At 42.6% G+C, this 25,475-nt stretch overlaps 1 protein-coding gene across 17 annotated transcripts in view; it reads right to left on the bottom strand.

The window, feature by feature from the left end:
- Positions 1–1,220: 1,220 nt before the first annotated feature.
- TLK2 (tousled like kinase 2) overlaps positions 1,221–25,475 on the bottom strand; it is a 43,556-nt gene continuing 19,301 nt past the window's right edge. For 15 of the 17 annotated variants that reach the window (XM_085523783.1, XM_015885735.2, XM_085523787.1 and 12 more), the window contains 15 exons: positions 25,233–25,328; positions 22,268–22,360; positions 20,786–20,896; positions 19,297–19,433; positions 17,732–17,884; positions 14,339–14,405; positions 11,630–11,727; positions 11,234–11,315; positions 9,524–9,615; positions 8,511–8,600; positions 7,864–8,033; positions 6,245–6,383; positions 5,254–5,365; positions 4,170–4,277; positions 1,221–3,801 (listed from right to left, as the gene is read on the bottom strand). In XM_085523783.1, the coding sequence (XP_085379909.1) occupies positions 3,628–3,801; positions 4,170–4,277; positions 5,254–5,365; positions 6,245–6,383; positions 7,864–8,033; positions 8,511–8,600; positions 9,524–9,615; positions 11,234–11,315; positions 11,630–11,727; positions 14,339–14,405; positions 17,732–17,884; positions 19,297–19,433; positions 20,786–20,896; positions 22,268–22,360; positions 25,233–25,328 (1,722 nt within the window). In that variant the 3' untranslated portion in view covers positions 1,221–3,627. The remainder of the gene's footprint in view (positions 3,802–4,169; positions 4,278–5,253; positions 5,366–6,244; positions 6,384–7,863; positions 8,034–8,510; positions 8,601–9,523; positions 9,616–11,233; positions 11,316–11,629; positions 11,728–14,338; positions 14,406–17,731; positions 17,885–19,296; positions 19,434–20,785; positions 20,897–22,267; positions 22,361–25,232; positions 25,329–25,475) is intronic. The other 2 variants (XM_085523792.1, XM_085523795.1) reach the window with 1 other exon arrangement.

Genomic DNA, 25,475 nt, shown 5'->3' with positions numbered 1-25,475 from the left:
GCAGCCTGTTCCAGTTCCTAACCACTCTCCTAGTGAAGAACTTCCCCCTAACATCCAAACTAAATCTTCCCTCTTTTAACTTAAAGCCATTTCCCCGTGTCCTGCTGTTGTCAGCATTTCCATTCCAGGTGGTTCCGGGTTCAAGGCTTCAGCACCCAGAAAACAGCCTCCTCCAGCAGCAAACCCCAGGGAGACGCAGTCGGCGGCAGCAAACCTCATGTTGAGGGTTTGCCAGGTCACAAAATAAAGCAGGACTGGCCTAGTTGGCAGAGGGAAGCTCGTTTCATAGCACGACGCCTCACTGCTAACGTAGGAGGCGAAGCATCCAGCAAGGCAGCCCCTGGGGAAGCTCCACTCCTGTCTGCACTGAGCTCTGCAGGCGTCCCAGCTGCGGGCATGCCATGTATATGGTACATACCTGACCACCCCTGCACTGTGCTGTAGCTGCTAAAAGGCAGCTGCCAGCTCCTGCTGTCCAAAATCTGCCTCGCGTCGCCCCAACTGGCGATAATCAATTGCAGCGGCACAGAGGGAGCCGAGCTGCCGTCGGTGTTTGGTTTCATCCGTGCTTTGCTGAAAGCTCTTTCTGACCCCGAGTGTGAGGAGGGTGATGTCAGGGCTGCTGGGAGCAGAGGAATCCTCACCCACCATCCTGCAGCACAGAATGCTCCCTGCATGGCACCTCCTCGCCATGCACCGGGATATGGGCTGCAAACTGGGCTTCATCCACCTACAAGTGGACACGGTGCAGTCAGCTGAAAAGCCCTTGTTGCCTTTTTTCCCCTCTCTCCTTTTCTGTTTTATAGTTTAAAAGCTGTTGAGACTCGGCTGGATGAAATGAAAGGAGCTGGATTTCTTGTTGCTGTTATTCCAGGCCATCAGCTTTCAGCACGGGAGGTGCTCACATATTCATCATCAAACACACAAAGCCCATTTCTTTGTGGCCCAAATGTTTACATCTTCTAAAGGGCAGCCACTGCTCCAGCAGAAATGAGGGACAAACTCCACTCTGACGCCTTCCTCCATCTTCCAGCGTTTGATTGACGTCCATTGTCCAGAGTTTGATCGATGTCCATAAATAAAGCTCAGTGATTTTCAGCAGCTCCCTCTTCTGATGCAGAGACTGCGATGTTCTGAGCTGCTGAGCATCACCTCCATCTTCATCCTACAAACACCTCACACCAAGGCTACGAAGAGCAAAAGAGTGAGAGCCAAGCAAATCAGTTTCTTAAAACTTATTTTAATATCCATGTCTCATCTGTTGGGTAGAGCCAAAACAGTCTGGCCTGGTTTAAGTTACAAATTCTTCATACACTTCTCTTTAAGTAAATGAACAGTGTGGCAATAGGGTCTGTTATCCGAAGTGAAACCCGTATTAACAAGGTGTTTGCAGCTAGAATTCTACCAGGGTTCTTCACTGCTTTCAGCCCCAGAAAAGGCCAACGCCGTCCCCAGGCCCCTGAATGGGTGTCACACAGCAGGAATAACACAAAACTACTCACACCCACAGAGATAGCACACAACTGTATGGCCAAGAAACAACGGGGCTGGGATATAAAAAAACCCTTTTAGAATCCTCCCCACTGTGGATAGATACCAGATCAGCCATAGCAGCAAACAGGATGAAGCATCAGCCCTGATTTTGCCTGACAGATCCATGGAATTGCTGCTGGCTGAGCAGTTATTTCTGGAACAGACCAGCAAGGATAAAAGGGCCACAAAACGATGGCCGAGCATTTAAAGATGCAGTATTTCCTCTAGTTTCAAAACACTACAGTTTAGAGACCACCTTCACACAGTCGCAATAAAAATCAAAGCACGGTTCTGTGCTTCCCAGATCAATTTGATTAATTATTCATCTTTTCCTTTCAGTTTAACACGAGATCCTGAACAAATAACACTTGTTATGGCTTCCATAAGGCAGGTGAATGTGAGTTCCCTCAGTAAGTGCAAGGCTGAGAGCATAGATCGCCATAAGAACATCATGCAGGTCCTGTGTGCCCCACACAGCTGGAGCTGCAGGACCCAGAGGTGCCATGCAATAACCCACAACACACTGGTCTGGGTATCAGGATAGGAAGCGTGCATGGGATCACCTGTTCTTTAAACAAGGCAGTAGCGGCACTGCTTCTTTCCCATGAAAAACTTCATTCTTGAACACTGCATCTTTAAATTTTCCTGGCCAGGGACTGCTGCCACATGTCAGGAACTCTCCAAGCTGGCTGCCACATGTTCAAGCGCTGCACTTTTCGGTGGGTGTTTTCAGTCCTCCTTCAATGCAGGGGGGGAAGGGGGCACGGTGGGGACAACGGGCTGATGTTTCCCATCAGATTCCAGCTGGAGGTGCGAGCTCCCTCCAGGCAGATTACAGAAGGGTGACAGAAATAACGAGGCTATTGGTTCCCTTCTACAACATTATCTCCTTCCCCTCCATTTGCCGAGTGGTGCAGCGAGGGCAGCAAGTTAGAAAAGTCAGCAAGTTTTAAAAGGAAAACGCTAAGGGAGAGAGGAAGCTTTCCTGCCAAGTCACCTAAGTGAGAAGAACAAGACAAGCCTTTCTTCAGCTTTGGATTTCTGTAACATTAATGAGATATGTACAGTACTGCGCGAGCACAGATTACACCCGTGATCAACTGCGCTGTGCTCCAATTCTTTCCTGTTCTCTGCCTGCCTCCTCAACAGCCAGCAGATATCATGCTCACAAGAGCACGTCGTGAGCATGTCAGGGTGTGTTTTCAGAAAGAACAGCACTTCAAATAAATTAAAAAGGTGCAACCGTTGAGAGAGCGATGAAGCAGCAGCTGAAAACCTGGTGGCAGTCTGAACTGTAATCCACTCTGAGCACAGGAGATCCATGCAGGCCTGCCTATGAGCTTCACCGCTCTCCTGAGAAGGTGAGTTATTTGCAAGAGGCCATCCCCAAGGGAGCAGAAAGCTGCACCACCTGCAGGATGCCACGAAGCTGTTAATACGGGTTTCACTTTGAGACCAGAAAACTGTTTTCTTCCAAAAAATTGTTATTTTTTTTTAAAAAAACTGAAATTAATTAGGGGTAAAACACTAACGCTAGTGCCATGAACAGGCAGGATCAACTTTTTTCCCCTCCAAAGGGCAAAGAGTCATATACCATCCCCAGCTGAACCTTGGTGCTTCGAGCTTTTCAGGAGATGTTACCTAAACTTTATTAAAAGAAAAAAGAACAATGTTTAAATATCAACACTGGACTCGACCAGTCTTTTTTCCAAAGTCCACATTCTTCATATGAAGCACACACGGCGTTCTGGATTCTCCAAGGCTGCACGTTCAGAAGTTCACAGTACGTGGAACCATGTCTTTTTATTTTTCATATTTTCTTGAGTTTCCCCCTCCTTGTTCAGAGTAGCCACGCTTTGTGGTCATTTGCTGGACAAACCTCAAGCCACCTCTTAATCCACATGGCTTGGCCTAGATGCTAAAGGTTTTCTTGATGAGATTAGATGTTGTCATGCTCTATGGATGGAAAAAAGCAAGAGAAAAAAAGCACCTGGTACAGGTTTCTCAAGACCCTTGCGGATTCCTCTACTCCAAAGCCGTTTCTGAAAGTCTTCTTGCCGATTCCTCAAGCAGTTTTTGGCCTATTACTCTGTGTCAGTTTGAAGAGCTGTTATTGGATGATCCAGAGGTTGATGCAATTGCAGCTCCAGCTGGGCTGCTGGTGGATACAGATTTGCGGATGTGAGGCAGCAAGTATGGGTCACAGGCCAGCTGCTGGACATCTATCCGATCCTCCTTTCGGTAGGCCAAACAACGCCTGATAAATGCCTGCAGATACCCCCCCCCAAGGCAAAACAAGAATTAGTAGACTGACAGGAACAGGAAGCTTTCTTTGATACATCTAACTCTTTGGGAGCTGGGCCAATCTGACAACCCAGCGCTGAAATTCCTTCCCCAGTGGCTGCGCTGACAGCCCAGCTGCTGTGCCAGAAGCACGTCTTTTAGCAGGAGAAAGCAGGGGTAGAGAGACGTGCTGTACTCCATTCAACCCTGAGGCTGACAACAACAACGATGCAAAGCCATGGCAAGCGCTGAACACAAACTCCTTGCTGGTTTAGGAAAGCCAAGAGAAAGGAACCATTGGTGTTGGCTGCTGAACGGCAATGCAATGTGACCGAATGCTGCTGAGGACTCACCTTTGCTTCTGGTGTGACTACTGGCTTTGGAGGGAACTGCACCTCGGTAGCTTTCAGAATTGTGTTCTCCTGCAGAATATCTTGTTGTGACTGGTTGTGGCCAAAGGGCTACCAAAAACAAAAACAACCCCAAAACAACAGTAGTTAAAACCTGACGACAGGCCTTAAAAAAGAAAATCCCATAGTGCTACTGTTAATCATCACTTGACATCAGTATTTTTCCAGGCAAGAAGCCCGTGAATGCTGTGAAGGTGCTTGCAGATTCCAGCCAGATGAACATCCGACACACTGCTCTGTTTTTGAACTGAACAAAAGGACACCAAGCTGGAACTTGTCCGGGGTGTCTCCAGCTCAAACAGGAAGGACCTCTGTGTGCTTGCAGACCTCATTGGTCAGCTTCATCACACGCAGGAGGACCTTCATCCATCTGAACTGCCAGCAGATTCACCTCCTTCAACCCCTGCTGGGTTGGTCCCACTGTTTGTCTAATTGACACCACAGTGTTTCTATCAGCCCAAGCTTTCCCAATTCCTGGCTACCAAAGACGTGTAAACATGAGAGCTGATGGAATCCTTTTCCTGTCCAACCAACTTCTTCTGTTGTCATTAAAAATAAAGATTGCCTTTTCTCAGAACAAATCACCTCTTCCTGAAACAGACTCTTCCCTTCCAAAAGGCATTCTAAAAACATCCAGAGTAGGTCTTTATATCTACTTTATATTCTATAACACTTGCAGCTATTGAGCAATATCAGGCCTGACAAAGACTTAGCATTCAAGTAACATCAGAGCACTGAAAGCATGATAAAACAAAGCTAGAACGCCAGGTATCTGGCCCTGAATGACACACTCATCTTGCCCATTATCATCTCACTGGAAATAAGACCAGCAGGAAAGATGTTCTGAAGTATATTGCTTCTGACTGTATTGTCATGTAGAGCAAATCATAACCTAACAAATGAGCCTCACTCCATTAACATGGGCAGAAGCAGCTTCCAGTCTGGCAAGGAAAAGGAAGCAGAAGCCAGGGCTGCCTCCCAAAGGTTTGGGAATCACTGCTTGGAAAGGAATTACGTGCTCTCTTACCTTTCTGCCATAGAGACACTGATAGAAGATGACCCCTACTGACCAGACATCAACTTTATTTGAAATCTTTGGAGGTTCTTTCCCAACCACGAAACATTCTGGTGGCAAATACCTGATTAAGAAGAACAAACAACAGGTTATGAGTATTATCTTCATACACTTTCAGTCATTTTCTTTAGGAAAAAAAAAAGAGAAGAATCTTCTGGGATCATGTTGGCTTGGGATTCAAAGAACCCAGTTCTGATCCTGTGCAGCTAAGATCACTGTTACCACACCACTGCATTTCTTGAAAACCAAAGTCCCAAGGACTCCCCAGACACTGATGGTCTGAGTCAGCACAGTCAGTTCCCTTTCAACAGAAGCACACAAAAGAACCTTGTTTTCTTTCACCTTCAAAGCTGGTATTTGTTGTCAAAAGGACTTGGCCAACAATTTCACAATAGAAATCCACAGCCAAAAATATGTATTTCTAGAAATTCAAGCCTCGTTGGCAGTTCATAGTTAGAAGACAGCTTTGCTCAAACTACAGCTAGTTTTACTTTTGGAAAGGAACAGGCCTAAACATTTGTTCACACAATATGGAAGACTTTAACAAACATTATGTACAAATGTTGCCCACAGTGACACACTGCAGTTTGGGTAACATCTAATAATTACATCCCATGGTACTCACTGCAGGTCTTGCTCTCAGCTGCACCACTTGCAGCGATGACATCTGGCACTGGGAGTCAAGTATTGCTGCAAATATCTTTCATATGGCACTTGGAAGTGAAGCTTTGGCTACAGACAGTACTGTGAGATTTATGTAAGAGCTACCTCTATGGATTTTTCACCTTACTTAAGTGGAATGCTCTTTCCTTCTCCCTGATGTACCTGCATGGTATTCTCCTTCCCTGATTTCCAGGGTCTCAATGGCAGTACATACAGACCCAAAGAGGTCTGGTAACCTCTTCTTGATCTCTAAGCTGCAAGTGCCCCAGGTGATGCTTACCAGTAAGTACCAGCCCCCTGCGATGTCAGCTCCATGCCATCAACAGAGTTGTAGCTGTCATCATCCATGATTTTGGAAAGCCCAAAATCTGTGATTTTTATCTCTCCACATGCAGTACCATTAACTAGAAGAATGTTACCTAAATAAAGGAAAAACGTCTCTTAGAAATACATTTAGCAGGGAAAAACAAGAATAAAATTGCATTAAGGTCTGGTCCTCTACAAGAAAACAAGCATCCTACAAAGCACAGCAAGCTGCAACTGCCTGGGGTAGGTGTTTTAAATCCAGTACACCAAACTTCAGAGACAACTCAGCTCCCACCGACTGCTAGATGTGATTTATCTAACCTCAGATGGCTCAGTTGCCCAACGTTACTTGGAGCCTGTGGGCTACAAGCCCTATTCTCCAAATCAGCTTGATGCTCGTGTTGTTTTGACCCCTCCCAAAGGTCCTGTTAAAAGGGCAGGTCAAAAAGAAAGACTAAGCAAAGAAGCAAACATACACAGTTATGACTCATTTTGTCCAGAAGTCCTGACTTGCCCCAGTCTCTCAACAGCCAGAAACTCTCTCCCTTCCTGGCAGTGCTCCCCAGTGGCTTTCTAAGCTCAAAAAAGACAATTACTGCTTAAGCAAGAGTCTTTCATAAATCCATCAAGGATCAAGAATTCAGATCATCACTGTTTTTCTCAAAGCACACAATAAAACAGCAGAATTGTGTGTGATGGCAGCGGATGAATCACAGCTTTAGACAACTGCAGGCTGAGCTTTGCTGCATGTTCAGACAGAGTAAGAACAGCCAACAGTTGGGGGAAGAAATACGGTCACTAGAATAGTGCAACAGCACCACCTCCTGTACAGATTCCTCTTGCTGATGCAACAAACCACATCACAGAGTTACACAATACCAATGAGGTGCCACCAGTAAAGGAAGGCAAACCAGAGACAACTGTCTGAAGAGGTGGTTGAATTTTACTGGACTAGGAAAAAGCAACGCAGCCCACGTCCCAAAAGAGAGCACTTCCATTTCTGCCTTCACTACTCCATCCAGTGCTAAATAGAGCCCTGCAACAACACCTTTCAAAGGACCTTCTGCTTGGTAGATGCTAATGAATGCAAAGGAAGACCAGAGCCTGCATGTCCTCAGCTTTGTGAGCTGCCACGTAATAAAGAACAAACCAACCAAAAACCTGAACCCAGCTTCTGCCCCCAAGATTTCAGGCAGATGATTACAGAAAGAATAAACCAGAAGAATGGGAACATAAAACACACTAGTAATTATGGGAACCTTTATGAAGCAATAACAGAAGCTCTCAACAGCAGAACATAAGCAGGACATTGAGAAACCAAACACAGACACTCGGTGGTTCAAGAGCTCATTCTGAATAAGGAGGCTACTCTTTCTGGAATGTTACTTCCTTGTTTATGTTGCAATTCTGGGAGACAATACCCTTTTCACAGAATGTTCTATGCATTATGGCGTTTTCTTATTTCAAGTTTATTTTCCCAGGCAGAACTGCCTCCTCCTTGCTGTCTGACCAAAATAAACACCTTCTGCTTTACTTATAACCCTTTGCTTTCAGTTAGCATCATTAAGCACGTCAGCTAACAGCATGACATACCTGGTTTAAGGTCATAGTGTATGATGGGAGGTTTGATTTCATTTAAGTATTTTAAAGCATTCACAATCTGCATGATAATGGATCGTGCCTCTTTCTCCGACATTAACTTGTGCTGTTTCAGGTAGAAGTCCAGATCGTTTCCCTCACAGTATTCTAACACTGTACAAAACCTGAAGGCAAAACAATAATAGTTGTAATTAAGGCATCTGATAGAAACCAGACCACTTTGTTGTTGTCTGTCTGTAAGTCTCATCTATTCGATCAATACATTAAGAGTTCTCCAGCCAATTAATCTCCTTCCAAAATTAGGGCAACAAGAGCACAATCATCAGCGCTCAATAGTGCAAAGGTCAGATACGCCCCATTTAGAACCAGAGCAGAAATGGAAAGCAGTATTTGCTGAGGCGTGTGCCCAGGTCAACAAAAAACAGGATTTACTAGCAGAGCATCACGTCTGACATAACAGGGCATGCAAGTCAGCATCTCTAGATAATCTATGCATGCTGGAACTGCCTCAGACAGACATCTCTGCAGCACAGTCTGCAAGGCATGAATATGCTCTGGACTCTGCTGTAAGACTTTGAGAGATCAAAAACTTTGTAGTGGATGGGTCAAACCGAGTCAAAGCAAGCAGCAATACAACTTACGAGTCAGTATCCAGTGAAAAGTAGTCATATAGCTTAACTATTCGAGGATGATCCAGTTCTTTGTGAATTCTGTACTCTCTACACGCATGTCTGGAAATAGGAAAGTGTGAGCATTAGTCATACAAGTAACGTAATTCTAAGTTCTGCAGAAAGAGCACCCAGATGTACCGCTCAGCAGTCCAAGTTCCATCACAAACCCATGCACATCACACAGCTTAAGAAAAGGCAAGCAAATGAGGAGCAGCTCAGAATAGTTTTTGAGAACCACAGAATCCAAGCGTATCAGATTCCTAAATGCTGGCAGCACTACAAAATAACATAATCCTGATTAATGGTACTGCTTGCCAAAACAGAATTATCTCATCATAAATTGCTATGGGATCCAAGATAGCTGAATGTAAAAATCAGCAAGTTCTAGAAAAATTCCAGGATGCTCAACAGCCTGAGATTCAGCTCCAGCTTAGCTCATCCCACCGACACGTTGAGGAAGTAAGATCACAGTTTTGTCTTTGAAGCTCTGTGAAAAAAAAGTCTGGCTGTGATTCTGCAGCACTTATCTAATCTAAGGCATTAGGAAGCAAGTGTTATCAATGCTTAACAGGCTTCCTGCAGTCCTCTTCTAGGCTGTGACAAGTTATTCCTGTCACCTGTGGAAAGCTCAAATATTGTAGGAAACAAAAAGAAGTCTTTCACCACGCAGGTGTGTGCCTGGAAGATGGAGATGAGCACTCTTTTTCTGCAAGCTCTTACTCATTTTGAAGAGAAGCCACTTCAGTGCTTTCTTTCTCCAGCCCTACTGGCACTTTAAACCCTCGTGCTTATACAAAACTGGGGGTGTGTGCACATATTGAAGGCATTTCTAACACAGATATAAATTTTACAAGTAGATGTTGGGACAGAGAGTGGCTTTTGAAATGTGGCAAAACACAGGAAAATATGGCAGCCTGTTCATAGACAGTGACTAACAAAACACAGCTTGGAAATGTATCTGTCTGCTTTGCAGTCCTACTTACTTGTGATAGTTTTCTTTCTTCTCATCTCTCCAGTTTTTATTTAACTGGTGTATTTTCACAGCTACGTATCTCTGTTCTGTTAAATCAAATGCCTGCAGAGAAAAGAGCTGACCATCAGTAGGAATCACAGCTTCAACTTAATGCTGCAGAAGCAGACAAGATCTAACAAATCAATCTCCCCACCCAGGAAATCAGCATTACAACACACTGAGCAAAGAGCAAACCCACATTTTGATGTAATTAGTTTCACTAATGAAACCAAGCAACTCCGAAAACAATTGAATATTCTGTGCTTTGATCTGACCCTTCCCTACGGGATTCAACTCATGCTGCATTTATTCTGACATTTTACTACCAGTGCTACAATGGGATCAGAACGGCCAAATTACAGAAATACAGTCACTTAATCACTCTGGGAAAGACTCTGTCATTATTCCCCCAACCAGCTTACTTATTTTTCTACACTAAGTTAAAAACAAAACGAAAAATCACACAGCAGATCTTTAATACTTTGTTTCACGCTGGTAGCTCAGCTCTCCATCTTGAAGTAAAATGGCTCAGCTTGTTTAGAAGCTAGAGAATCTGAGGGCTGAACTGTGTATTTCCGATGCTGTGTGGCCAATATCTTGCTATTTAGGCAGCCTTTAAAGAATCGATCACTGGAACTGTGTTCATGAAATGAAAAAATCTGCTACTTTGAGAGCAGAAACATCTAATAATTTACAGGATAGGGTAAAATCCTATTGTAAGCAAACAAGGATAATCCATATCCAGCTTTAAAACCGTACACTTAACTCCTTACACTTAACAGATCAGCACGGACCATGGAGAAGAGAAATGAGTGTTTCTTTGTTTTAATAATGTAATTATAACTCTTCTGCACAGTCAGGTATGAAGCATTCCTATCCCCTTGCTTTTACCTTTCACCTGTGGAGCTCTGGATTTCTACTGAGTCATCAGAGACTCCAAAGAGAAACTTGGAGTACTCCCTCTTGGCTATCTGAGCAGCATGCCCCTCTGGTTTAGGTACCTGTTGTTATACTGCATTAAAATAATACATTATCACGTTCCCAACGTCTGCACTGGCATAGTTATGTTAATTCTACCCAAATTCAACATGAATTAAAGACTACTGGGTTAAGTGGAGAATATTTAGCACTGGAGAGGATTTAAGTGCAATAATCAAATAACAAGAACCTCCAAAGTACCGTAACTCTTGGCCAGGCAAAGAGTGCTGACAGACAAGCACTCCTCAGTTCCAAGGACTACGCACACACACCCAGTCTGCTACTTCAGAGCATAAAATGAAGAGAAGTCTTTTACCCCCAGGAAATGAAGGCTTTGCTCTTATTTATTTTCTCTTTTATTTACAGCAAAGTTCAGACTTGCTATGCCATACTCAGTAAAACTTCGTCACATTAAGGTATTTGCATACAGCACTTGAATGGTATGCTTCTAACCTTGGGAAACCTGCAGATTTAGTGCAATGTTTTCTTGAAACATACATTTGCAGGAAATTTGACCTCTGAGGACACGAGCAGAACCTAAAAATGTCAAGCCTGCTGTCTAATACAAGCCAGATGTAACATGTGTTCTGTTCTTCTTCCTTTCACAACCACACACTCCATTGTAAAAATGATTGCAAGGTTCTGCTTACTGTGGGATTTCATTGTAAATACACATTACATCAGATTGGCATCTCTAATTTACCTTATATACTTCACTGAAGCCTCCTCGACCCAGAAGATGTAGCAACAAGTATCTATCGTTTAGCGTTGGATGGTCTTTAAATCTGGCAAGAAAGATATAGTTTAACAACACTGACAGTGAACTATAACACATTACAGCTCTTATACAACTTAGAAGCATCTTTTATATTGAGACTAAAAGCATCAAAACTGGCAGCTTTGACACTATTTAATCATTTTCTACTGATATGAGGTTATATGATAATACTTTGATGTGCTCACAAGCCTTTGCCCCTGCCCCCTAGGTTAGCAATGCATTAAGGTGGAACATTAATTTAAAAGATGTTAATGTATTTACTGTTATGAAGGGGACAAATCAAGATTTGCAATACACTCTCTATGACTCCCACAGGCTTACTGTGAATTATCTTCATTGTGTATCCTTTTCAATTCCCTGATATGTAGATTTCTAACCCTCTCTAGCCGTTCCAGCTCCGCCTGGATCTCTGCTTCTTCCTGTGCAAGAGAAAACCAAAAGGAAAACATGACATTGTTTCAGATATCATAGGACGCATTTCCACCTGGAACCACAAATGTAACTTCAGGTATAAACAGACCATTGGCAAATAATGTATCTGGGAGATTAAAAAGCTGCTCACAGCCATAGAATCAGCAAACCATAGGAATGGCTTGGGTTGGAAGGGACCTCAAGGATCACCCAGCTCCAACCCCCCTGCTGCACACAGGGCCACCAACTTCTATTTAAAGAGTCAGGCAGAAGGTAAAAGGAATGAAAACCGACCGGATAATGTTGCTTAAAATGGCAGCCATTCCCTTTCCAAACCCCTCTCCCCTTCTGCAAGCTATGTGATAAATCTTTTAAGATTGCATCTTCAAAAACTGGGACATGATGTTTTAAGAAAGACATGCTATAAATACAGAGACTGGTATCCTGGGCTTTGACACGTAATTATGTAGATAACAAAAGTAAATGAGATTTTTCTGAAGAAAGTACAGGCTTTGGAGTCTGAAAAGCCATAGAAGGAATGTTTGAAGGATGCAGGATGATGTGGCCTGCCTGACACTTTGGCTTACACATTACACGTGCATGGTTCTAACTTAATGTTAAAGATAAGGAGATCTCCAGTACCAGATTTTGTGTTCAATTCTTATAGACTACCAGTCTGAAAGCCATCACAGCACATAAATGTTACGATAATCTACCAACACATTTCAGGGTGCTGTATTTTCTTCCCAGGAAATATAAAAGCTGCCCAAATCAGAAATGGAAGTTACAGCAAACAGCTTCTGCTGTAAGCATCATTTGAATGGACAGCATGCTCCCATCAACAAAGGTAAGACAAGCAAAGGCTTGTTCACACGGGAGTAACACCACACTGAACCACATGCACAGTCTGAAGCTGAGAAGCAGGAATACCTTAACATACATTTTAGTGGTCAGCAGATCAAGTTATGAACAGCAGAACATCTCAGTGTAGGTTTCGTGGACTCTTCAGTCCCTGTGTGGGTTCTTGTTTCTCTTTAACACCAGGCCAACAGCCACCACCTCACCTTGCAAGCAGGCAGCCCCCTCCCCAGAGCTCTTTAATTCAACTGAGATTGATTTCTTTATCATAGGGCAAAAGTGACTGATAAGCCAACACGTGAACTGAAAGAACTTTCAGCTGTTACTTAGCAAGACTGAAGAATTTTTATCTGAATCACAGAGATTTCAGTTCCTAAAGACGACTTCTGTTCCAGAGAACATTAGGTCTAAAAACCAAGTGAGGAGGCGCTGAGAGGCTCTGCCTCCTGTAAGAACATGCTCTGGACAACTTCAGCTATGTGATGTGCAGCACTGCTGCTCCTGCCCCTTTCCTTGAGAAGGAAGGAACCATGTCACAGTCTATAGGACTGGAAGGTCCACTGCCCTCAAATACAAGACTTGATGTCACACTGATAAGGACAGGTTTGCAAACCTCAATTAAAACATGTGCCTTAAGCAGCATTATTTGGTACACATGACTCAAGGGACATAGTTACCCATTTGCCTTGTGACTGCTCCTTCCCTTCTCAACTGGTTCTATTTTTAGGCACAAAGAATGAGCCAGTTTCCAAAAGTGGACAGGGATAAGAACAGCTTCAGACAATGCCACGATCCCAGAACATTACTTCATTTTCCATTAAGGTCCATTTCCAAATGGGATTCCTCTGTTCCAGGGTGGCACATGACATGCCAGACAACCTGCAATTAATCCACTCCAGCAATGCGGAAGCTACAAAGCAAGTTATGCTTGCAGCATACTCCTGCTCATATCGCATATCTATACTCACTGGACAATAAAATACAATAGGCAGCGTGCCAGTGGATTCCATATGTGCTTTAACTTTCCCTCACCACTGAATATAACGAGGTACAGCAGCGTTAATGAGGCCTTGCATTCAGCTGAAGTGTCAAGGTTACAGGAAAAATAATATTAGAGAGGGGTCGTACATCACCTGAGAAAAGATGGAAGCCTGGCAGTGTGTTGCATTTCTACTTCTTTTCACTCAGGAAAGAGCTCTTTGACCTTACAGATCACAGCTAGCCAGGAAAATGGCAGAAAGCCTTTATTTGATTATATTTTGACTTCTAGCTCACTTGTCCCTCCTATTGAAGCCAATGTATGTGAAAAGAATTATGCAGTATAACTACCTAAACACAACTATCAGTCCAAAGACTTTATAGATCTGTTACTGATAGTGCATGACAAAGAAACAGGAAAGCCACTCTTGCTTGCAGCTTCTGGTTTGTTCTTGTCATTTCTTTCCCTTGGTCCCTTCCTTCATGTTCCCTCATGCTAAGTACATGTAGAGCCCAGCTTCAGGCAGGCCCTATTGACAGAATAAGATGCACTGAAACAGCAGAAGTCCCACCATGAAATCATAACAGTGAGGACATCATCTATTTGCTGAAGTCAAGAGAAACACTACTGCCCTGGAAAATACGATTACAAAAGCATCCTTTTCAAGTAACAAAACCCCTCTTACTTAGAGAACTTGTGGTAGTGACCTCTGCAGTGAAATGATACTGTTTGGAGAATAACAAGTCAGAAACCCACCTAAAAGCCTTCTGTGCAGTTCTTACCTTTTTCAGATGACCCAGTCGGAGTTTGAAGATTTCTTCCTGTTCATGGTATTCTGCTAGCGTTAACCTGTATGGGAGAGACACATCCAAGGTGTTGAATTTCAATGCGTGTGTTAAAGTACATAACTCGCAGTATACACCTTCTCCTATGGAATCAACAACTGCACAGAGTATGCCAACATCCAGCAGTGTGTCTTTTTGTTAACTCCACTATCTGCTAATCAAGCAAGAGACCAAAAGCTAAACTTCAATAAAGCACGTATTGATTACAAATTCAGGTCCCTAATAACACTTATTTAGACCTGCAAGCAGCTACAGTGGGATAAGGAAACGATCCCCATTTTACTGATGGCAAATATCATTCAATGCTTCCATTCTAAGCAGGAGGCAAAATTCAGCCTCATACTAAAACAGTGATAGGTTCCATCCCAAGTGAAATCTAACAATGCACAGAGATCTGTGAAGTTACAAAACCAATCACTATACTGATTTTCTCAGTGCTGCCAACATGGATAAAGGCACCACGCACGTGAACATAAGGTTATGATGTCCACATCAATTGCATCTGTTTACTTTGTAAACGAGATAACATGTAAGAACATACAAATAACCTTTCTGAACCTAAAATTAAGTCCAAATCATGCCTCAAGGGGATCCTTGTTGCAGCAGTTATGCTCTGTATAGTACCTAGTACAAAAGTCAGCATGAGTTCTCCATAGCATCAGTATCACACTCTGTTTCAAGAGGAGATGGAGCCCTCTGTCTGCTGGGCTGTGCTCTCTCACCTCATCATACAGCCAAGTGAGACAATGTTGGATGCAGTTGGTTCAGTGTTTGTCTTGAAATGCCACTACTTCCCTCCCCTGCTCACAGGGCTGCACAGCTGAAACAACTTATACAGTAGTTTTAAAGCAGGTAAATCTAATGCAAAGCTCAGAATGTTCCCTTCGAAAGGATTTCAACCATAAGCAAGTACCTATTACAAACTAAAGATAGGTACAAAAAAACACCTGGTATCGTAAATGCTTATGTGATGTCTCATTTGATATAAAAGTGTGCTACTCTATGAGAAAAATACAACAGTCTGAACTTGGATCAGATTTAGCTCATCTAAAAGGCTTTTCTGGCTGTTTTGGTCTTTGGTTGCTGCTGCTGTACAAAGAATAAAAGGCAACTGAATAAACCAGTGACAAGCTTTCCACGCATTCTTGTGCACAAGAGCTAAACACCAATAGTCTATTCATTAAGCAAGAGATGTAAGGAGTACCAGGCTAATATTGCCCAAAAAAGCCAAGTTCGCAGCAAGCATTACAAAAGCCAAGGAGGCTCAAAGTCAAACACTGTCCCGTTTTGGAAATACAGCCTGAAATGCACTACTTGTGGTACAGATGGGACTCTAAAGCTGCCCAAGCTGTTCAACAAACCTCAATGTTGATCCAGTAGACAATGTATGTGAATGACAATATGTTTCATTCATTATTTTCAGGAGAGTCATGTTGGGGCAGGGTATGTCTGAACCTACATCATTAAACTTTCCCCTTCTAAGACACAGCAACAGCCATGAAAATAAGAGGAAACAAAAGTCAATGGAATTATTTGGTCAACCACTCTGCACTCAGTTTTCATAAGCATTTACATTCAACTCACCCAAAAGCCTCTGTAAGAATTCCACATAAAGCAAGACCTCCCTCCAGCATCAGGAAGCTGTTGTACCTGAATCACATCGGTCCAACAAATGCATCTGTATACAAGTGGTCACTGCAGCTGACTTATAAAACCAATGTATTCATCATAAGCTACAACACTCCATGTGAACAGGTGAGCAGTTTTTAATCAAGAACTCCTCTAAACCACAAAGGCAAAAACTTAAAATACTACAGTAAAGAATGATAGATCAGTAAGAAATCCTAAGAGAAAACTGGGCAGCACCAACGTAATCAGACTGAGAGGAGATCACATCAATGCAGGTTCACTACAGATAGGAACTCACTACATATCACAGGTACACATCATGATTGCCAGGTATATAAAGACCCACGCTGCCATTCCAAAAGCATAAGCCTCAATGCAGCTGTACCCTTCTGTTAGGTAAAGCCATTGCTACACAAATTGGAAATCACTGTAATTACTCAGATGGTGACCATGAACAATTTACATCTCCAAAATCCAACTGCCATTTAAATGCTCAGCTTTAAAAGCATATTCAGTTGTTCTTAAGTCCTCTTGGCCGGAGTAAGTGGTGAAGATCTCCATTCAAGCTATGTATTTGCAGAAAGCATATACCTCCAATACAGGAGACCTGACCAGTCTCAGCATCCTACCTGGGGGCACCACTTTAGCAAGTGAGAGCATTTCAAGCACACAGCTCACCCTATCACATGCCATCTTCACTGCAGGTGGAAAAAAAGAGTGGGAGCTTTTGCTTCATATGCACTTTTCAAAGTGCAAAGTGCAAGAATTCAAAGGACTCCAGAACCTCTGAGGTAAGGCCATAACCAGGAGATTTAATAGTATGAAAAGAGAAGCGTCATTGAGAATTATGATATTAGCTGACAGCAATAAAATGACTGAAAAGTAGACTGGTAGAAGCTACAGGGAAGTACTGACTTGCCCAGAGTGGGGAGAAAAAGAAGAAAGGAAAACTAGGTCATGTGCCTCAGCAGCACATTGCGAGTGAGTTTTATTTACAATAAGGTTACTTAATGTGATTTCCAACAAGCTGGTCAGGGTTTGGCTTCAATTTCTAAGCAGCAAGAACTTTTAAAGAAGAAAGAGCAATGATTAAAAACCTCTTGTGAGAAGCTTTGCTCTCTAAGAGCACCAGCATTCCCAAAGTATCAACAACCTGAAAAAGGGGAGAAAGTCTCTTGTGAGATGACAGGGCAGTACTTAAATAATGCTTCCATTGCCCTCATTCAAATATCTGGAAAGAAATGCTTTTGAGACACAGCTCAGTATCTTACACACTGTCTTTATAGAACACCTTTTTCCTTAGTATACCAAACCCTCACCAGAAGGTATACAGACAAAAGCTCCTGAACATGCCTTTTTTTAAAGCAAAGTATCGTGCAGTGCTACCAAAATTAAGGGTGAAGTTCTTTACTTCTTTTGCACATCCCTTTTTTTTCAGCATCAAGTTTGAAAACTTACTGCATTCAAAAGAAATTAAGCTTACAAAAATTCCGGACTCAGCAATGATCCATGTTTTACTCCAATGAAAACTATTTAGAACTGCAGCCAGATGTTTCTGAATGCCAGGCTAATTCCACACTATTCATTTGTGCGTGTAGTGAAGCCTAGAGGCAAGGGCAAGATTCCATTTCCCAGTGGATATTTTGTGCTCTAATCAAAGCCTGCAGCTTTGCAAGGCACAAAGAAGGCCACATAACGTACGTTTCATTTTCTGCTCCGTTGGTCTTGTTCTTGCGTTGCTTCTGCTCATTGCTTGCTGGGGGGGTCTGTCCCATTGCAGGTGGCTTCCGTTTTGCTAACATTTTTCGTTGCCTTTCTATTTCTTCCCGCTGGGAATTTATCCTTTCCTGTTGCCTGGAAAGATGAGGGCAGAAAAAAAACCATAAAGGAGATAACTAATGGAATGTATTCAGTCGTCCTCAGCATCTGCTTTTCAGAGACTTGAGCAATGAATTCAAATCAGCTGTACTCTTAGATTACCAACAAAATACTCTTGTTCAGAAAGGGAGGATGTGCCAAACATTGACTCAGATTTTTTTTTTTTTCTCCAAGGTATTTTTCACATAGAAGTGGATTCTTTTCCCAGCCCACAGAAACCCTTCAGTAAGTGAAAGGTTTTATTCATGCAGTGGATATCCAAAACCAAGGAGCTGCTATAGCCTCATGGAAAACCCAGGGATCTACGGTAAGTCACTAAGTTTCCACACACTTTTTTTCCTAGAATACTCTGTTCTAAATCCTAGACTTTCCTGTTTGAACTGTTCCTCAAGTCTGGCAGTGTCTGAGAAAGTATCCCCTATGCTTTAAGGGCACAGCTCAGCTATCCTTAGTTTTCTGAAGTGTAACTAACACCATCCCCAGTCTCATGAAGAAAACAGTCTTTGTTTCAGAGGAGAGACTATCATAAAGCTGCCTTGTTATTTTATAGTGATAAAAGCATTTGCAGAATTACAAACCTAAATGACTCGTGAATTTAGATGCTTAATTCACTTTTTAAAATAGACTGAGATTGCAAGTAAGGATTCCAGAAGTATTTCTTCCACGTCTTACAGCACAAACTAACGAGAATATTATCAAGTTCACAATCTGCATCTAACGAGACGGGCACCCTCTATCACACCATAGAATTTTTTCTATGATAAGATGATTTTAATGGATTATACACAGCTCTCTCTATGCAATTAATTTGCCAAGTCCTACTTAAAGGTCAAAGCCAGGTGGGAATTTAGTGAATATTTCCATTAACATCCTACATAAAATGGTCTCTGATCTTCGTTTCCAGGTTTCTGCAGCTACTTTGATCAGTTACCAGGAGGCAAAAGAAGTTAAATAGCATGGATTTACTTTAAGTTTTTTTCTTTTAAAGTTTGAAGGTAGAAAGGGGTGGGGGAGGAAGGGAAGATAAGCAACTTTCCAAACCAAACTGATTGACTCAGGATACAAGAGAATCTGGCCTCCCTCTCCCCACACTCTATGGATTGCACAGCCAGACAGGTGCACTGAGAACACCTAAACAGGGCAGTCTGCTTCTTTCCAATCCAGAGGCCAACTCAAACAATCTGACTCCAGTTTTAAGTCTCTGGAGTTAAGTGGAAGCATATTTCTCACTTCAACACTAAAAGATTCCTCCCTGTCTGTAGCTGAGTCCCTGTCTGATCCATATATGCATCAGCCATGCCATTCTCACACTTTGGCATGCAAGACATCACACAGAACTGCTTAGTTTTTCCTTCTCTGTCTCTGAAGGTAAAGAAAACTGTCCTTACTTGATGAGGTTCTGGAAGGCATAACCATCTGTCCACTGCTCGGTGAAGGACGCCCCGTGCCGAACCGTAGTGAAGTGACCCAGCCTCAATCGATCCTGCATGCTCTTATCTCTGCACGCCATCTTCTCCTGTTTTGACTGAAAACAAAACACGTGTTAAAATAAATCCCACAAATCGGCAGCTAAGAGTTATGCCAAGTCAAAACTCACTTCCAATCCTTGACACCTTTTGATCTGTTTCAGTGCTACTTATTTGAAACCAGCTGAACTTTATTGCTAAAAATTACTGATGGTGCTTCTGCAGTCTTACATGTATTCATTTGATAGCTTCTTTTCTGGCATTTCAATGTTGTATTTTCTTTCCCATTACTGCTTGGGCAGCTCACCCACTCTATCATCAGTTAAAACTCAATTTAGTAGTAGGATTGAAACTATCTCCATATCAGTAGCTTAGCTGGACTCCAGACACATCTCTGATCAGGCCCTTATTCACTCTAATAGGAGGTGAAGGAGGAAAACACACCTCAAATCAATGTTAAGGCTGAGATACAATGATAAGCCAACTCCATCCTAGACAAGAGCCAGCCTCAATTAATACTCAACAGAAAAAAATGGGTGGCGCTATCTGTCACACAGTATTTCCAGTAAGTGAAAGGAAGTTTCAAAGGCCTGAGATGAGAGCAGCAAAGCTTCAGGCAATTAAGATTAAAGATGAACAAGCATAGCTCCTCACTGGAGCTACACACTGATTATCTGAATGCCAGGTCTACATAATACAGCCCTGAGTTACAAATCTGCCCAGAAAACAGAGTCCGTTCAGCCAAGAACAATCAGCTCTGTGACAAAAGCAAATCAAACAGACTGCCCACACTGGCCAGCACCCTGGTATTTGCACCCATCCAGTGCCCACGAACAATGGATGTTATTGGCCAACAGGTGAAAGAGCAATCAAATCCCCACATTGTTGAACTACAAGGAAATCTGCAAATCTTTCAACAGTGAAGCAAGCTGGATGCTTGTAAACAACAGCTTGGCACTTTCTCAGTGTCTTTATCATGTTATTTCGAGTACTGTACAAAGCAATGATCTCCAGCTCTGCCATTTGAAAGAAAAAAAGCTTTAAATCACTTGCCCGTGTCACAGAGCATATCTGGCAATTTCACTTCACAATGGGATACTGCTCTTGTACAGCAAGTGCTGGACAATGGTGCTTTTCAGGTATACAAGTTTCAAAGCAAGTAACGCCCGCTGCATTTAGAGCCCAGACTATTTCACTTAAGCGAGGGAGATCTCTGAGATTCAAAAATAACCAAACTAAAACATTCTGAATGCTTTTCAGTCTTCAGATTACATTCCTATCTGCAGAGAAACAATTCAAGACGAAATTCCAGTTGTCTCTTATCACCGGAGCAAGAGGAACAGGTTTTCACTGCCCAAAAAGATAGAGAAGCTTTCAAATGCACCCACTGTGACTGCAGTCTGCTGCTCACCTTTTCTATAAGGAGCTTCTTGCTCATTGTTACACATCTATTCAACCGCTCCTTGTACTTCTCCAGCATCTTTTGTTGTTCATCTATCTGCCGTCTCAAATCGCAGTTGGCCTGAAAGTGAACAGAGAAGACAAGCCTTTAAGTCACTCTGTGAGAGCCAAGCTGAGCACCACCTAGAAAGAAAGCTAGCTCGAGGCATCAGATAAAGGAAAGCAAAGCAGCAGGATGAAGGAGAAAAATAAAAAATAAAAGAGGCCATGTTTCTCTTCTCTTAACATCCAAGCAAAGCTCTTGCATTTTTAACCCATTCAAACCTTAACACCCCATAGAACAGACAAGCACTATTAAAGCATTATCATTCTTTTACATACGAAAAACTAAGGCATAAAGAAACTAAGCAGAACGATTTGATTTCTTTTAAAGCAACTGAGTCCTTGTCACAGCTATCTCAGAATAGTTGAGTCAACCCTGGGCTATCCTCTCCCTTTTAACCGCAATACTGGCAGAGTAAATGGATGGACTTAGCATTTTCAATTAAATTCTCCTTTGAGTTACTATCTTCTCCCAGTAATACTTCCATAGTGCACAGTCGTATTTGATGTGCTGCTTTTTCTCTGATAAAAAGTTAAATTTAACCCTTCTTTTTCCAACCAACAGCTTCTGATTTCACTGATTTTCTGATAGTACAAATCCTGCTCTGTGGATTGTTTTCCCTCAAAGCCAAAAGTGCTTCCATGTGCATCTCTAAGAGCATGACTTAGTTTTTAAGTACTGAGACCAGACACACATAGTCTTTGCTTTTCTTCTAGTGCATTTTCTAATCCATTTCAGCAGTCCAGAAGAGATGTCTCTCCAGTTATGACAGGTAGATCAACAACAACTCCTCCATTAAGTAAAATAGCTTTAAATCAAGGATCTCATCTTTTACTGAAGAATAATACTGAGACAGACAAGCTTCACTCTTTGGGTTTGACCAAAATACGAGTTCTTTGCCTCTATTTGTTTCACTGACTCATAAATCAACATTTCAGAATAAACTCCCTACTGTGAGGTTGCAGAACATGCTCCTAAGCAAGAGGCAGGCAGGGCAGCACCCCAGCGTTTAGAAGGGGATAATTCTGAAGAGAAATATGTTAAGTCAGCTAACAAAACTCACAACAGGAATGCAACAGATCAAAGAAAGGCCAACCCTGTTGAGGAGACAAACACCTGAGCTTAGCTACAATGGCTCTGCACTACAGAACCACATTGCTACAGCTGCCCTGGTTGTGGATTCCAGCAGGCCCAAGCAGAGTATGGACTGCAAACCAGATAATTATTCTGAAAATAAGAGATGACTGATTCGTTTAACCCTTGTGAGTGTTGGTTCTACAAGTGGTACACAGTACACAAAATGCTGCACTGCAGCCCAGCTGGTGCAGGTGTTTCTTGGTATCTTTAAGTAGCAGCTTTTAGAAGAGTCGTCCCACTTCAAATACTTACTCTTAGTAAGTCATCTATCCTCCCTTCCTTCTTCTCCAAGTCAGAGTTCTTACTGTTTTCTAGTGCAGATATTTTTTCCATTGTGAGGTCCGACTGTAGAAGAAAACCATCATAAACCACATTTAAGAAGAACAGCTGATATTTCACAGTTAGCACAGCTCATCACAGCATAACCCTCTTGAACCTGGACAGATTTAAGAATGAACAAATCCCCTCCCATTTCCCAGGCTAGGGGATGTCCTCCACTCTTCATTTTCTTATTGCATGATGGGCTCCTTCAGCACAGGAGGCTTGGACAGCCAGCCTAACACTCTGCTCTGGAGAACACAGATATAACAAGCTACCACCATATACTGCCAATTTTGTTTTAATAGCTGAATTCTGCCAAGCCCGTGGTGTCCTCTAACACTCAGTGCCCTTTCCTGCAGTGTAACAGAACCTGCACAGGGAAAAGAAAGGAAAAACAACCCACTGAAACTCACCCCTCAGCTGGAACACCAAATTAATGGGCACAAACAACCACTGGTTAGACAAAAGACAGTACCTATGGCTTTTGTTGTTGTTTTAAGAGGTCCTGGCCAAAAGTGCAGGCTCTTATTTTAAAATATAATTGATTGACATTATTTATGTAATTAGGCACAAGCTTTTCATTCTGACAAATTGATGCGTTAGTGCCCACGAGGGTCTCAAACTTTATTGTTTTTGAGTGAAATCTGTTTGGAAAATTGTACCCTGTGCACTACACCGAAAATACCTTCACCCAATGATACGTTATAGCCATAAACAAAATAAAAAAGACACGCTATATTTTGCGGCAACAAGATTATTTCAAACTTAGGACTCCAATTGATTGGGAGGGAAGAAGAAGTCAGTAAGCACATGAACATAAAAAAAACCAAGTCAGCTCAAGGGAATCTTGTTCCTTGTCTGCAAACCTTTACAACTATCAAGCTACTATCCTAGTTCTGAGAAGAGTTAGCAGAGACTTACCTGCAGAGTTCTTAATAACTGTTCTCCAAATTTCAGGCTTGCCTGGAAGCTAACACCATGAAGCAAGAGACAAACTTGGCAGACTGAACACTGTTACTTCTCTATCCAGTATGGAAAAGATCAAAATGAACACCTGCCAGCACTGCATTTCAAGCGAGATGAGACTAAATCCCACAAGATAAAGAGAGGAGGGCTTGAGCAGGTCACCCCACTGCTGCCTTCATTTCATTTATGCTTCCTGACAGCCTGCATGGGCACACAGGACTAAAATTTCTGTCACTGAAGGCAATGAGAAGGCTGGCTACTGAAAACTCAAGGCTATCCACTCAGCCGAGCAGAAGTTTCTTCAGTAACTGACTGCTACACCCACTTGTCAGATGCACATACACACTTGCACCGTGTCAGATGATGTCATGCTTCAGGATGTATGTTCGTACATGCACAGTGATTTATTTCATCACAACTCACCTTGCCTCAGAGAGCTTGGAAGGCCCTCACACTGATGGAAAACGCTAGGGAAATCGTGCTCATACTCCCTTGCTTTTGGCATGCCAAGAAATTTAAGCTGGAAATCTCTGGATATTTTACTTTCCCGGTCTATCAACCTCAAATAGTTTGAGACAACATGAAAACGTACACATTCTCATTGCACAGGCAAGTATCTTTACAGATTTTTTGCCTTAAGCAGCTACTACATCTACATCTCTGGAAAATACAAGGAAGCCGAGTGCTGGCACAAAGCATACTAAGCTAACACATCTTCTTTCTTAGGGAAGATGGATGCTGCGGGCTTGTTGAACACAGGAGATGATAAGAACATCTTGCTCGCTACAGCTGGTACCACTATTTTAAGCAGTGGTGTTGGGATAGCAGAGACTGACATCTGAAAAGCCTCTCTGGCAGGTATTTGAGCCATAGCATCATTCTGTCACAAGTACTAGCAAGATGCAGGGATCTTCACAGACCAGCATTTTAACAATACAGACAACAGAGCCAACCCCAGTGACAGGACAGGTCTCAGAGATGTTAGCTGGTTAGCATCCCCAGCGATTCTTCGTGCACAAAGAACTTGTACCACCTGCTGGGGAAATGGAGAATGAACTTCGCCCAGCAGCGAAACTATCCGACACAGACTAATGTGTGAAAATGACTGACACAAAACCGACTGCTTAGAAATCACTTGAGGGAAGGGTCGCTCATGGAGAAATCAGAGATGAAAATCAAAAGATTAAGAGAAGGTGTGAAGAACAAATGAGCAAGATGTATTGTAGTTAAAGCTTAATGTCCTAATATGCAACAGGGAAAGGTAACACAGCTAGAAGTAAATCTTGCCGTAACGCCACAAGAAGAATCTTAACAGATTATAAAAGGAATCACAAGACTGGCACAGGTAAAACAGCTATTCCTCTTCTTGACTCCAGCTCACTGAACTTGCTGAGAAGCACCTTGAAGAAGACATCACGTCTCACCTTCTCAAGGCAAACTACATCACAGGTGTATTCTTAACAACTGCAGAGGACAAAGAACTCGCAGCTACGCTGTGGATATTTGTGTAATCAGTGTGGATGCACCCATGATTGGCAGCATTCGAACAGAGGCATCCGTAAGTATAATTTACTTAATGTATTCACTTAATGAGGAGAGGAAGAACATTCAGGATACAACACAACTGAAATGGACAGGGCACGACAGAACTATTCCTCCCCCCAGCACATTCTAATGCAGTTGAAAAACTGGCCACAATACCGACATAGAAAAGCCTCAGGAACACATCAAGCAAACTCCAGTAGCAGCAACTGAGAAGTATCCTTTACAGGATAAAGAACAAAGTTCAGCATGATTCACCTTTAACCAGTACAGTTAAGGACTAAGTTGGTACTACCAGTTCTTTTGACATTGCGCCTATGGTGTAGAAGACAAGCTACACCAAGCTTAAATCTCATATCCAAGAGATGTATCATCTGGTAAGCTATACCTGTGACTGTTTGTGCTGGATGGAAATCTGTTTTTGGGAAGTGCAGGAATGCTCAGTGTTCCCTGATCCCGTAGAAGATGGGCTGCCTTGCTGGGCCTGCAAAAGAAAGTCAGGGTATCGTTATATGCTCCTCAACACGATTGCTGGTGCCCATGCAGATACACTTATCTTTACATGGGAGGTGTAATCTGGCCTGGGTACCATACTTATATGTTAAGGTTTAAGAATGCTCTAGAGACTTAG

The sequence above is a fragment of the Coturnix japonica genome, chromosome 24 (assembly GCF_054131305.1).
Source record: "Coturnix japonica strain WE chromosome 24, WE-NBRP24, whole genome shotgun sequence".
Taxonomy (NCBI): Eukaryota; Metazoa; Chordata; class Aves; order Galliformes; family Phasianidae; genus Coturnix; species Coturnix japonica.
Note: the sequence above shows the minus strand (reverse complement) of the source record. Positions and strands in the feature narration are given on the sequence as shown.